This window comes from Akebia trifoliata, chromosome 11 (genome assembly GCF_017979445.1).
Source record: "Akebia trifoliata isolate Shusen 1 chromosome 11, ASM1797944v1, whole genome shotgun sequence".
NCBI lineage: Eukaryota > Viridiplantae > Streptophyta > Magnoliopsida > Ranunculales > Lardizabalaceae > Akebia > Akebia trifoliata.
The window spans coordinates 42,128,255-42,142,072 of record NC_141385.1 but is presented as its reverse complement, the minus strand read 5'-3'; the positions used below and the strand labels follow the sequence as shown (position 1 = coordinate 42,142,072).

The following is a 13,818-nucleotide window of genomic DNA, read 5'->3' as shown; positions in this document are numbered from 1 at the left end:
ATCGGGATGTCAAAAATCCAATTTTTTTGATTGAAAATGGTGAGTTTGAATGGTTAGTGCAACAATGAAAAAAAACTTGACCTTTTAAAAAAGACACATTTTTACGTTTTAAACACATTTTTTTTTAAACATAATAATAAGAACCTATTTTTTTGGTAGGCCTATGATTAATTTTTATGGCCTTATGGATGTTTGCGATTTAGTCATAAATGTTATGTAATGTGCATTTTATAATAATGTCTTGATGTTATGCTTTTTATATATATTTTTTTCAATAATGTCATTTTGCTCAAAAAATACATTGATGGTTACATTTGTTTTTATCATAAAATGTATAATTACGCGTGTAAAAGTTTCATTTTTTCTTTGTTTTATTATCATTTTTCCTTGATTTGTTTCTCATTTCCGAAGTTTTCCCTTATAATTTTAAACCTGTATTCCAACTTGGTGACTCCACAAGAAGTCTTAAGCGAGTGTGATTTTACTATTTCCACTGGTTTCAAATTTCAATTTGACAAGGAATCAGCCATGATACATTGCTTGCGTTGGACATTGTGTTCAGCATTGCGTTGATGTGACTGTTTTTTACACTAAGTTCACTAAAATTGTTTCACCTACTCAGTGCCAAGGGAATATATACAAAACAGTAAGTTATGAGTGGTGATAATCTAACTCACTTTTCTTTACTCTCCCTTCACATACCCGTAGAATCTTTGCTTCAAGATTCGGTAGGACATATATTTATAGTTTTGTACAATTATGTGAAGAGAGAGAACAAACAAAATGAGTCAGGTTATAAGGACTCTTAGGTAATGTCTCCACAATGTCCAGTGTTAATTTGAATCGTGATAATTTGACTAGCCCATGTGGCAAACTCAATCGACTATCCTAATGTGACAAGTTTTGGAATCGTAGATCTTAGCACCTTGAGATACATGACTGCATTTTCCCATAAAAAATGTATCTCAAGGAACACAGATCTATGAATCTTGGACTTATCACATCAAGTAGTCCATTGAGTAGGCCTCGTGGGGTAGTCAGATTATCATGACTAATGTCGGGGTGACACAACAATTCTATTATGATTTTCACAATTTTGACGTGACTTAATATCCACGTCATCGACTTAATGAGTTAACAGCCACATCATTATTTATTATTATTATTTTTTTTTAAAGAAACTTGGTGAAGAAGCTAACATCTTCTCCTCTTCTCTTCTTGTTTCTTAGATGAAGTCATCTCCTATCTTCTCTTCTTTATTTGTTTGTTAGATTGAAGCTAACAAGTCCAAATACTCTAAGATTTATGGCTCATCAAGTATTTGTTTATTTTTTCTTTTGGCCTTTTGGATTTTACTATTGAAAATTCCATTATTGATGTTGAATGAAAACTCCACTCTCTCTCTCTCTTGTCTTGTCCTCTCTTTGAATCTCGAAAGCTCCATTGAAGTTTGAAGCATTCATCGCAAACAATGAACCACATTCCTCACTAAATCATAGCAACGATTCATTCGAGTTTCTATTTTTTTTAATTTCTTCACTAAGTTTCTTCTATTAACAAGGAGAGAAGAGGAAAATCTGTTACTTTTTGATCAAGTTTCTATTTTTTTTTAGCTTGTTCACCGAGTTTCTTTTTTTTTTTTTTTTTTTGTAATAAAAGATGACATGGCTACTTACTCAATAAATAGATGACGTGGATATTAAACCACATCAGAATTGTGAGAATCACAATAGAACTGCTGTGTCACCCCCAACATTACTCTCGACTCTTTTTGTTTTTGTAAGGGTAATTTAGTTATTTTATTATAGGAGCTACTTTGGTCTTTTGAATGAAATCCTTATAAGGGTTAGAGTTGAAACCCTCTCGGTAACAGGGTAACAAGACAGAGAAGTGAGAAGTCTGTTGAGTTTATAAGATTTATAGAAAGTCTTTACAAAGGGTTCTGTTGTTTAAATCGGAATTGGAAGGGTGATTGAAAAGAGAAAAGCAACAAGCATGGAAGTAAGCTCGAGTATGGGTGGTCATGAAGACAGAATCAGTGGTTTACCTGACCCTATTCTCCATCACATACTCTCATTCATCGATATGAAAGAGGTAGTTCACACAAGCTTTCTTTCAAGAAGATGGAGATATAAATGGATATCTGTTCCCTGTCTCAACTTTGATCATCTTTTGTGGAATAAACTTAATACAAAGAAACAAAATCATCAGACAGTTTATAATAAAGATGGATTCATGGATTTTGTAGACAAGGTTCTGTTTCTTCGGGACAACTCCAACATACACAAATTTAATCTCTCAAGTGGCAATTACTGCAATGCAGATAGAATCGGTACATGGATCACTGTTTTAGTAAGGCGACAAGTTCAAGAACTTCATCTTGATATCCCAACTCGACAAACCCTTGTGTTGCCTCAATTTCTATTTACTTCAGTCATAAGGGTATTTAGGTTGCGATCCTACAGGCCGATGATTCCAATCAGATTGCCCAATTCGATATGTTCAGCTTCTCACCTCAAGACACTGGAAATTGTATGGGTTCAACTTCCCGAGGGAAATCCTAATGGCAAGCTCCTCTTGAGCTGCCCAAATTTGGAAAAATTGATCATGAAAAGCTGCCATTATGGAAATCTCAAACTTCTCGTTATATCAGCACTTCAACTTCAAAAGTTGGTTTTGGAAATTTCTTGGTATTCTGGGAAGATGCAGATATGTTCCCCAAATCTCACATCATTCCAGCTCACCGGTCCAATGTGTGATTTATTTTCTATGGACAATCTTTCCTGTCTTATTACAGTAGAGACTCTAATATTATCTGGTTGGTGGCTTCAGGTTCGTTTTATTTTCTCCTTTTTGGGAAAATGGCACATATCAATTTAGATATAGGACTTGTTGCTAACCATTACTATGCATTTGCTTCGTAATTGTCTGAATTTATTTTCCATTTTTCACTCTTATTTATGGGCACAGAAAATCGGACCTATGTTGAAACCACTATCAGTTTCATTTCATAATCTAAGGTATTTGAAGCTGACTGAATTGGGTAATAGTTCTTGTTTTCGGGTGATAGTGAACTTACTTGAGAGATCTCCTTACATAGAAACTCTTGTCTTGGAATTAAGAAAGCTACTTCCCTGCCCAAACACTTTAATGGTAATTTTTATTTCTCATATATTCTAACCATTAGTTTATTTGTTAAAGAGAATGATCAGCATTTGACAAAATTTCCATTCTGGCTCAATGTTCATTTTAATTCCCAAAACATGAAGAGCGAGTTCACAGGTTTTTTGAATTGACAATCTCGCTGATATAAAGTAGCGAGATCACTGATATTTATTTGAGAAGTGACTATCTTCTAGATTTGCTTCTTTTTAACGAGCTCGTCAGTATATAAATCAGCGAGATTGTCATTTTGAAAAAAAATTTATCGGCAATCTCGTTACTTTATAGCGGCAAGATTGTCACTTTGAAAAACTCGTGATCTCATGCTTCACGTTTTGGGAATTAAAATGTACAGTGAACCAGAATTGGAATTTCATCATATTCAGCTCACAAAATGGTAATTTACCCTTAAACAAACTGCATTAACTCACCTTGTTTTGGAAACAACTCTTATTTGGATGAGATAATAACCATAAGCCATTCTATACTGACATCCCACGACACTTCACTGATATGGTGGTGTGCACATAACCATAGATGTTTTTCATTCTACCTCGAGGAAAAGTATCTATGTTTTACACACCACCACATCAGCCAAGTGTTGTACGCAGTATCGTAGGAAGTTCAGTTTAGCATTTTTCAACCAACCATATCTGCTACTGCAATTTTTTTCTTATACATTTTGGAAACCTAGAAAGTTGTATTGATTTGTTGATCATTTTTTTGGGTTCTTAGATGACACATAAGACAGAAAACAAGGGAGAAGATTGGGGAGCCCAATTATCGTTCCATTGCATGTTTAATCACCTCAAATTTGTTGAGATCCAAAATCTTGATGGGTGCAAGAATGAACTCAAGTTTCTTGAATTTCTACTTAAGAAAGCAGTGGCCTTAGAGAACATCGTTATCACCACAATTGAGACACTATCAAGTGATAAAGAGAAGGAGCTGACAAAATTTAGTAGGACACTACAACGGCTTCCTAGAGCCTCTTCAAGTGTCTTAATATTATTTCTATTGAAGAGTGGATCTCAGTTAGACATTTGATTGGAAGAGTCTTACTCCAGCTAGCCTATAACTCTCATCATAATATGGATTTCTTGATTTAATGGATATGGAATTATACAGTTGGGAAATGTTTGTATTTTTTGAGCCCATGTCTAAAGATTTCTTCCTTCCTTAAAGAATGTAGATGTTGGTCTCGTGGAAATGGAGTTATACATTTTAATCTTAATTTCCATGTTCATATGTTGTGATAACGAATCTCATGAAATGTGATCTTTCAATTTTCTGCCATACCATTACTATGGAATATTCTGTCATAGCAAGAGTGCTAGGATGTCATGGATTAACAATGTAAGAGAGGAAACAATAAAAATATTGTTATATGTTATTCATCTACTAAAGATTTGGGCGATAGACCTTCTCAACGAATGAAGGAATTAATTGCTGAATGAACATTTCAAGTTTGAGGTATTAATTGTATCCCAACTACATATGCTTCCCTTGTATTTGAAAACTCTTTCAATGTCAAACTTTTATTACAGATTCTTTTGTTAGTAAAGAATAATTTTAGGATGTATGCAGGCCTCTTTCTATATATGTGACATTTGTATTTCATAATTTGTAAACTTTACAGGTCAGTAATGCAAAACAGTGTTTCCAACAATTACAATCTTTCCCAATGTAACTCCTTGTATTCTATTATTGGATTTAAGGGATCTCCAAATGAGTGAGGATGTTTTACTCTGACAAAGAAGTTTATATCATCCCAAAAATTACTAGTAACAAAAATTTTGGAGCACATCAACTCTCTGAAGCATCGACCCACCTTTTTCATGGACCTCAGGCACCCAAAATTGCCTTGATTTGTGGTCATTTTATTAGTCTCTTACATAAGACCACACTCGAGAAGATATGTAAAAGTTTGTGGTATCTCAACAGGCTCCAAACCCAGTGGGAAATATCTAAATTACTTAATAAATTGTCTATGTTAGCTCATTCCCTTGCCATGGTTTTTTTTCTTGTTTCCAATGTTCTGTTTTCCTCTAATATCATGTCGGGGGACTTCTTATCCTGATAAATTAATCCATAGCCAGCAATGAAGATAGAATTTGGAATCCCTGTTGTTTGGATTTAAATTTGGTTGCTGTTACATTGGAGTAATTCATGTGTCAGATGGAGAATATTGAGGATGATTTTGAAACCTAGTGCCCCATCTCATCTTGCTACCCACGGAGACCAAGTTGACTGTTCCGAGCCATCTTTTATCGGGTGAGTCAAATCCTTTAAAACTAGTTTAGTTTCTTAAAACGTTTTTTTTATTATTTAAATTTAAATAATTAGTAGCTTTTGTTTATTATCTTTATTGTTACAATGAGAGGAGGGTGAGTATTGTTGATGCAAATCTGCTTTAATTCGTTAATTAATTTTTTTAAATTACAAAAGTGACATTTCATTAGATTATCTTTACTATTATAGGAAGACAAGAACGAGTAATTTTCTAATTATTAGGCAGGGTATATCTCAACAATCGAGAAAGCGGATTGGGGAGTAATTCTGTTGTGGAAGAATCGTCTGCAATTTTTTTGAGGAATTGGCCATGACATATCTGATCCATGCATAATATCATGAAAAATGGATTCAATTTTTGTTACTGCTACTTAGTATCGGCAATAGGTTTAGATATTTACAATTATTGTCCTAATGCATGTTTTATCACCTCAAATCTATTGAGATTCAATGTCTTAAGGGTGGAGAATGAACAAGTTTCTTGAATTTTTTACTTAAGAATACCACTGTCTTTGATCATTAATATCAACGCAAGTGAGACACTATCAAGGGACAGAGAGAAGGATCTAGCATAATTTAACAAGAAGCTGTAATTTCTACCCAAAGCCTCTTCAAGTATTAGAATATTGTCTCTCTTAACGAGGAGCTTGATTGACCGTTCTACTGGAATACTCAAGCAGCCCCAATACTGCCCTATAAAAATTATGGATTTGTTGAATTCTTGGGGAAACTTGCCTTCCCTTTCATGTTGTAGTCGAAGAGGTTTGCAATCAAAGTGTATAGGTGTTCTTGATGGATAGTTTTCCCTGTTGAGTGATTTAATTACTCTGTTTAGGTTACCATATCTAGTGATTTCTACACTTACAGAAGCCCTTAAGGCCTTAACATAGAAAGCAGACTTTTCAGTCCTAATTAATCTAACAAGTGCTTGGATAACCACAGGGCTGAGAGTAAACAAACGTAAAGAAAACTACTGTATTCTCAATGCACTTCAAGTTGATGCTTATTAGCAATTCATACAAGAAAGCTCTCCTTGTATACAAACTTGTGTCTTGGAAATAACAGAAGTACTAACCAAGCACTTAGATGAGAAGAGATCAGAAATGAATGTTTTTGTTAACTCGATTCTGAATCTCAAAGGATATGATGGAATCAAGTTCTGAAATATTGGATTGGGGAAATGGAAAGAAAAGAAAAGATAATCTGCTTAGTTTTTCTCCATTTCTCTCGTTTGGATTGTCAAGTGAGGAGAGAAAAGAAAAGTAATGGAGAGAGAAACTGAAAAAATGGGTCAGTTTTTCCTCTCTTTTTTTTTCTCTCCAAATCAGAGAGAAATGGAAGGAAATGAAATGCTCCTGGCTAAAAAAAGCTCTAAAAATTACAACTCTACCATTTTTTCTCTCCTAACTTAAGTTTTTCCATTATTAAATCATACAGGGTGGAGAGAAATAGAGTTACTTTCTTTTCTTTTCTTTTAATGAGTTTCTTTTCTTTTCATTTCCCTCAATCCAAACACAGCGTAAAACTCATTATTTCCCTCTTAATCAGAATTAGAAATATCCAATGACCATAAAAAGATTTGAGCCATCAAATAAATATAATAAGTAAGGAATCTTTTTGTAGCCTGGAAATAGGTCACTTTGTCGAACCAAGTAAATCTTGTATTTTTTATTATTATTATTATTTATTTCTTTGGTGATTGCTATTGTTTTCTCTATACAAGAGAGGTTTGCTTATTCTACAGTTACATATCTTTACTCCCGACCTTCAAGGTTAGGAAGATTAATAGTATTTCCGTAGTTCTACTTTTTATAATAGTGATTTTTTTGTATTTTTTTCCTTTTATGGTGGGCCACGCCAGGTCAAATTGACAGCCATGGCTATTAATAGCCGAGGAGGCCATGGTTTCAAATCTACTCCGAGATGGATTTAGTCGATTTCCCAAGCTTCACACCATCTCACGTGGTGGAAAATGGATAATGAACGGCTAATGACAAAATGAATTGGTAAAATGTAAGTGGTCTATACGCAATTTATGTCGTAAGTGCACACAACCGTAAACCTTTCTGGTTGTGTATCCAGAAGAAAATGATCTATGGTTATGCGCACTACACAGGAAAAACTTAGAAGCCTCTCCATTGGATTACACGTGGTATTTTGAAGGAAGTATTCCAAATTTTGGTGAAAATGTAGTGCAAAATAAATTTAAAATGCCATGTGTCTTGTAACGAGGAGGGTTTCTTCAAAATTTTCCAACGACTTGCCCACTTAAAAGTCTGACTCCTTGCCACGTCATCTACGTACAAACGACCTTTGTTTTTTCGAGTCAAATTATCAGGGAGCAGATCCTCTTTAGCCCAATTTTTCTGTAGCTGTTATCAACAGGTAAGGGTGTGCCACATCAGCAAGACTGTTATGTCCAATCGTTTAAATTTAAACGAATGGTGATCGTCTATTTTCAAACACTGGATTAGGTGTAAAATTCTCTAAATTAAGGACTAAATGAAATTACTAATTTTTTGATAAATTTTGGAATAAATTTTTTTTTTATCCTTCCCTCAAAATTTTAATTTGAGTCATGATTTTCTAATGGCACCTTTGACACACGCGAGGTACATCCCTGACACCCATAGATCTTAATATAAATATTCTAATTTATAGAATTTTCTAATGTAAAATTTCCTAATTGATATCATTACATAAATTATTCTCCACCATTACCTTCTTTTTGAGATGAGATACATTGATATGATACAATATATCTTCTGTATCATAATATAATACATCTAATTCTCTAACATTTTCCTTCAGGATATACAAATGTACATCCCCATAAATACATGCAGTTGTGTATCCCGAGAAAAATAATCTATGATTTTAGAGATTACATCAATCAATATAAAAAAATTAGCTTGATATAAATATTCTAATTTAGTAGAATTTTCTAATGTAAAATATCCTAATTGATATTATTACATAAATTATTCTCTAACATTACCTTCCTTTTGAGATGAGATACATTGATATGATACAATATATCTTCTGTATCATAATATAATACATCTAATTCTCTAACATTTTTCTTCAGGATATACAAATGTACATCCCCATAAATACATGCAGCTGTGTATCCGGAGAAAAATAATCTATGATTTTAGCGCATGTCACATCATAAGGCCTATGGGGGCATATGTCAAAAGGGCATAAAAAAATCATTATTCTTTTAATTTCTTCAACATTTAAATCTCAAAAAATAAGATAAGGTTTTAGGAAGGTTGTAAATTATGTATATTGATAACAAGCTTAAACACATGATTAATATATTTTTTTAATTTTTTTTTTTATAGGAAACATTTCCTAATACACTAGATTTGGAATCCAAATTCTCTTTTTATTAGGTGCTTTGATTTTGAGCTTTATATTTTTCCCTCTAATTAATTGGAAGAGATAAAAATATTTAATTGGAAGAGAGGCAACACCCTTTAATTAAAAATAATTAAACCATTTAACTCTATTATTATTTTTTTAAAATCAATTTAATTACCCTCAATTAATGCCTATTTTGGGGGCATACTGTTATCTTGACTCTTGAGGGTTTAGGGTTTAAGGTTTCGGAACCGCTTAAAGGGCATTATGCTTGAGCCGGCCCTGAAGACGATGGAAAGAAAGTCTTTGAAGAAGATGAGTGAGGATGATGAAGACAGACTAAGTGGTTTACCTGAACCTATTCTCGATCACATCTTCTCTTTTCTGGACATGAAAGATATAGTTCATATAAGCCTTCTTTCAAGAATATGGAGATATAAATGGATCTCTGTTCCATGTCTCAACTTCGATCATAAGTTGTGGAAAGTTGATTTTAAGGAACAAAATCAACATATAATCACTTGTAAAGATAGATTTATGAAATTTGTGGACAATGTTCTGTTTCTCCGTGACAACTCCAACATTCATAAATTTAGTCTCTCAAGTAGCTATTACTGCAATATAGGTAGAATTAATACATGGATTACTGTTGTAGTAAGACGAAAGGTTCAAGAGCTTCACCTTTACATCGCTACTGAGCAACCCCTTGAGTTACCGCACTTTCTCTTTACTTCAGCCATAAGGGTATTTAAGTTGCAAGCCAACATGAGGACCTCAATCAGATTGCCTAATTCGATGTGTTCAGCTTTCCAGCTTAAGATTTTGGAACTAGTATGTGTTCAACTTCCAGAGGGAAATTCGGATGGAGAGCTCCTCTTAAACTGCCCAAATTTGGAAATTTTGATTATGAAATACTGCCATAATCGAAATCTCGAACTTCTCAATATATCGGCTCTTCAACTTCAGAGTTTGGTTTTGAAGGATAATTCTTGTTTAAACCGTAGTATTACTTGTAAGATCAGGATATGTACTCCAAATCTCGAATCTTTCCAGTTTGATGGTCCTATGAATGGAGACGTTGCTGTGGACAACTTTTCAAATCTAGTTACTGTAGAGACTCTAATATTATCTGGTGCTTGGCTTCAGGTTTGCTTAACTTTCTCTGTTTTGGCAAAATGGCATACACCCATTTAGATATAGGTCTTATTTTTTTTTGTAGAAATCTGAAATTATTGAGAATAGTTGGATGGTGATTACATATCCCATAGGATTTTTTATAAATTCAAAATATTCATGAATATGGAAACGTAATCAATTAACCCAATATAATATCCCTAATTAATCCTAATTGATGCAAATATATTATTTGCAAGATATGTGATGAGATACTCCATAACATTGATAATGCATACACCTTATCTCTATCATCCTCCTGCAATTGCATGGTCCTTTAGAGAAAGACCATGCAATTGATTACATATAATATCAGCCCTTGATTTCATGAAGAACTTGATGATGGATAGTTGCAAGCATTCGATCACGCTTGATGGTGATCACCGACTGTCTATAAAGTCCATCATTGTCGCATCTCGCTCATTTTTGAGTCTGTCGGAACCGATAGCCTATTAGATTAGGTCCTTCATGATCTCTCCCATAAGCAAACAAATAAGGATCTGCGATTTAAACAGGAGAACTCTCATTGAAGAGATTTTAAATAACATGAAAATCGAGATCATGAGACATTAATTTGTGAAGTAGGGAGGTTTTGTAAAAACATAGATAAAGGTGGGATATTTATTGAAAATAAAAACATTGAAAATGACTTAGGGTCGACGACGGTAGTGGAGCCATCGTTGAAGAACGGGGCACCAAGACCCAAGACCGATGTGCTCAATGGAAACTGAGCTCTGATACCATGTAGAAATATGAAATTATTGAAAATACTTTGATGGTGATTACATATCCAATAGGATTTATATAAATTCAAAATATTTATTAATATGGAAACATATTAATCCTAATTGATGCAAATATATGATTTGCAAGATATGTGATGAGATACACTATAGCATTGATATAGTGTATCTCATGGACATTATTATAATGCATAAACCTTATCTCTATCATAGCTAACCATTTCTATGCATCTCTTTCTTCCTTAACTAAATTGTTGATCTTTTATTATTTGTTTTGTAACTAAGTACATTTATCTAAATTTATTTTCCATTTTTTCTTCTATTTATGGGCACAGATTTTCTCAAAAATCCCACCTATATCGAAACGAATGTCAACTCCATTTCATAATCTAAGGTATTTGAAGTTGACTGAGTTGCGTAGGAGTTCTTCTATTCAGGTGGTATTGAACTTACTTGAGAGGTCTCCTTATATAGAAAATCTTGTCTTGGAATTAAAAGAGGTACTCATCAAACACTTTAATGATAATTTCTATTTATCATATATCCTAACCATTAGTTTATATGCTTAAACAAACTTCATAATTAACTCACCTTGTTTTGGAAACAACTCTTATTTGGTTGAGATGATAACCATGAGCTGTTCTACACTGATGACCGACGACAATGCATTCAACACTGTGCACACGCCATGTCAAAGCAGTGTTGTAGGAAGTTAGTTTAGCAATTTTCAATAACCATATCTGTTACTACATTTTTTTTCTTATACAGTTTCAAAACCTAGAAAGTTGTATTGATTTGTAATGTTCTGGTTCTCAGATGGCACCCAACACAAGAATCGAGAGTGCTGATTGGGGAGTCCATTTATCATTCCATTGCATGTTTAATCACCTCAAATTTGTTGAGATCCAGAATCTAGAAGGGTGCAAGAATGATCTCAAGTTTCTTGAATTTTTACTAAAGAATGCAGTGGCCTTACAGAACATCACTATCACCACAATTAAGGCACTATCAAGTGATAAAGAGAAGGAGTTGGCAAATTTTAGTAAGACACTACAACTGCTTCCTAGAGCATCCTTGAATGTCTCAATATTATTTCTATTAAAGAGTAGATCTTGATCGGACATTTGATTCGAAGATTCCTTCTCTTGGTAGCCTAAAACTTCTTATGGAAAGGAATTATACAATTGGTAAATGTTTGTATTTTTTTAGCTCATACGTAGAGTTTTTTTCCTCCTTAGAGAACATAGTAGTTGGCCTAGGGCTCGCATTTGGTGAACTATTTCATGGGATAACATTTTAATCTTAGCTTCCCTTTTTGCATTTTGTGATGTTTTTTCTCATGAAATGTTATCTTTCAATTTTCTACAATTCCATTACTACTGAATATCTTGTCATAGCTTCTATTCGAAGTTTCTAATAAGAATTTAATTTTGCTAGTGGAGATCCATATCATCTTTCTAATACAAATTATCTTGGTTTGAGCTGATATATTAATTTTCACTTGTTAGTGAGGTAATAATTTTGAGATGTGTGCAGTCCCTTTTCTTCAAATGGAGCATTTACGTTTCCTGAACTGTTAACACTACATGAAAAAAGGGGTAAATTTGACGCCAAGGTCCGTCGAATTTTGCTACACGTAGTGTAAGTTTAGTAAGCCAAACAATGTCTTTCGCCAACTCTTTCACAACATAACCCCTTGTGTTCTACTTTTGATTGGATAATACTTGGGATCTCTCATTTTGTTTCTCTTTCATCCAGATCGATTTTCATACTTAAAATTTTTTAAACCTTATTCTTCCTTTTATTCCTTTTCTTGGCATTGTCTAACAGAATAACAAAAGTGCTAGGAAGTAATGAAGGTTTCTAAACGATGTAAGAGAGGAAAAAAATAAAAATATTGATATATTTTATTAATCTACAAAAGGTTTGGGCGAAAACCTTCTCAACGAATGAAGGAATTAATGGCTGAATGAACATTTCTAGTTTGAGGAATAAATGGCAACCCACCTACATATTCTTCTCTTGCATTTGAAAACTCTTTCTATATCATACTTTATAAACTCTTTTTTCAGATTCTTTTGTTAGTAAAGTAATATTTTTAGGATGTATGCAGGCTTCTTTCTATAAATCCGATATTTGTTTTTCATAATTCAGAAACTGTTTGGTTCATTAATGCAAAACAATGTTTCCAACAATTACAATTCTTTCCCAACATAATTCCCTGTATTCTATTTTTGTCGGATTTAAACATGGGATCTCAAGAGGAGCGAGGATGTTTTACTCGGACAAAGAAGTTTTATGTCATCTGAAAAATGCCTATTAAAACCAATTTTGGAGCACATCGACCCAGCTCTTCATGGACCTTCTCACCCAAAATTGCCTTGATTTGTCATTTTCCACCATTCAATTACCCTTCATTCTTAAGTTGAAAACTGGGAAGAGACGAAGATGAGAGTGCTGTGGTCATTTTATTAGACTTCACAAAAGACTGCAACACTCAAGGAGATATGTAATTGGTTTGAAAACTTTGTGGTATCTCGACATGCATTACTCCTCGATAAATAGTCTAAGTGAACTCATTCGCTTGCCATGGTTTCCTTTTTCTTGTTTTCAATGTTCTGTTTTCTCTGATATTGTGTTGGCAGACTTCTTATCCTTGTAAATTAATCCATAGCCAGCAATGACGAAAGATAATTTGAATTTCTTTTTGTTTGAGTTTACATTTGGTTGTTGTTACTTGGGAGAGGAGGGTGAGTATTGTTGATGCAAATCCACTTTAATTAGTTAATTAATTTTTTTAAATCACAAACGTGACATTTCATTATATTATCTTTAGTATTATAAGGAGACTAAGATTAGTTTTGTTGTTACTTGGGAGAGGAGGGTGAGTATTGTTGATGCAAATCCACTTTAATTAGTTAATTAATTTTTTTAAATCACAAACGCGACAAATCATTATATTATCTTTTGTATTATAAGGAGACTAAGTTGAGTTTTGTTCTTGTTAATAGGTAGGTTATATCTCAACAAACAAGAAAGGGGATTGGGGTTTGATTCCATTGTGGAAGGATCGCCCTCTTTT

At 33.4% G+C, this 13,818-nt stretch overlaps 1 protein-coding gene across 1 annotated transcript; it reads left to right on the top strand.

Moving 5' to 3' along the window:
* The first annotated feature begins 1,873 nt into the window (after positions 1-1,873).
* LOC147391776 (uncharacterized) lies at positions 1,874-12,061 on the top strand. Its single transcript, XM_086459104.1, has 7 exons — positions 1,874-2,832; positions 2,971-3,153; positions 3,898-4,196; positions 4,291-4,303; positions 9,055-9,966; positions 11,072-11,236; positions 11,553-12,061. Exons 1-7 carry the CDS (start codon positions 1,996-1,998, stop codon positions 11,850-11,852), a joined length of 2,709 nt encoding a protein of 902 aa, XP_086315230.1. The 5' UTR covers positions 1,874-1,995; the 3' UTR covers positions 11,853-12,061.
* Positions 12,062-13,818: the final 1,757 nt, after the last annotated feature.

What these genes read in the sequence shown, in the direction of transcription:
- LOC147391776 (XM_086459104.1), top strand. Translation starts at nt 1,996, where the DNA reads ATGGAAGTAAGCTCGAGTATGGGTGGTCATGAAGACAGAATCAGTGGT. An exon ending in TATCTGGTTGGTGGCTTCAG is followed by an intron (nt 2,833 to 2,970) that starts GTTCGTTTTATT and finishes TTATGGGCACAG; the next exon opens with AAAATCGGACCTATGTTGAA. An exon ending in TTGTCTTGGAATTAAAAGAG is followed by an intron (nt 11,237 to 11,552) that starts GTACTCATCAAA and finishes TCTGGTTCTCAG; the next exon opens with ATGGCACCCAACACAAGAAT.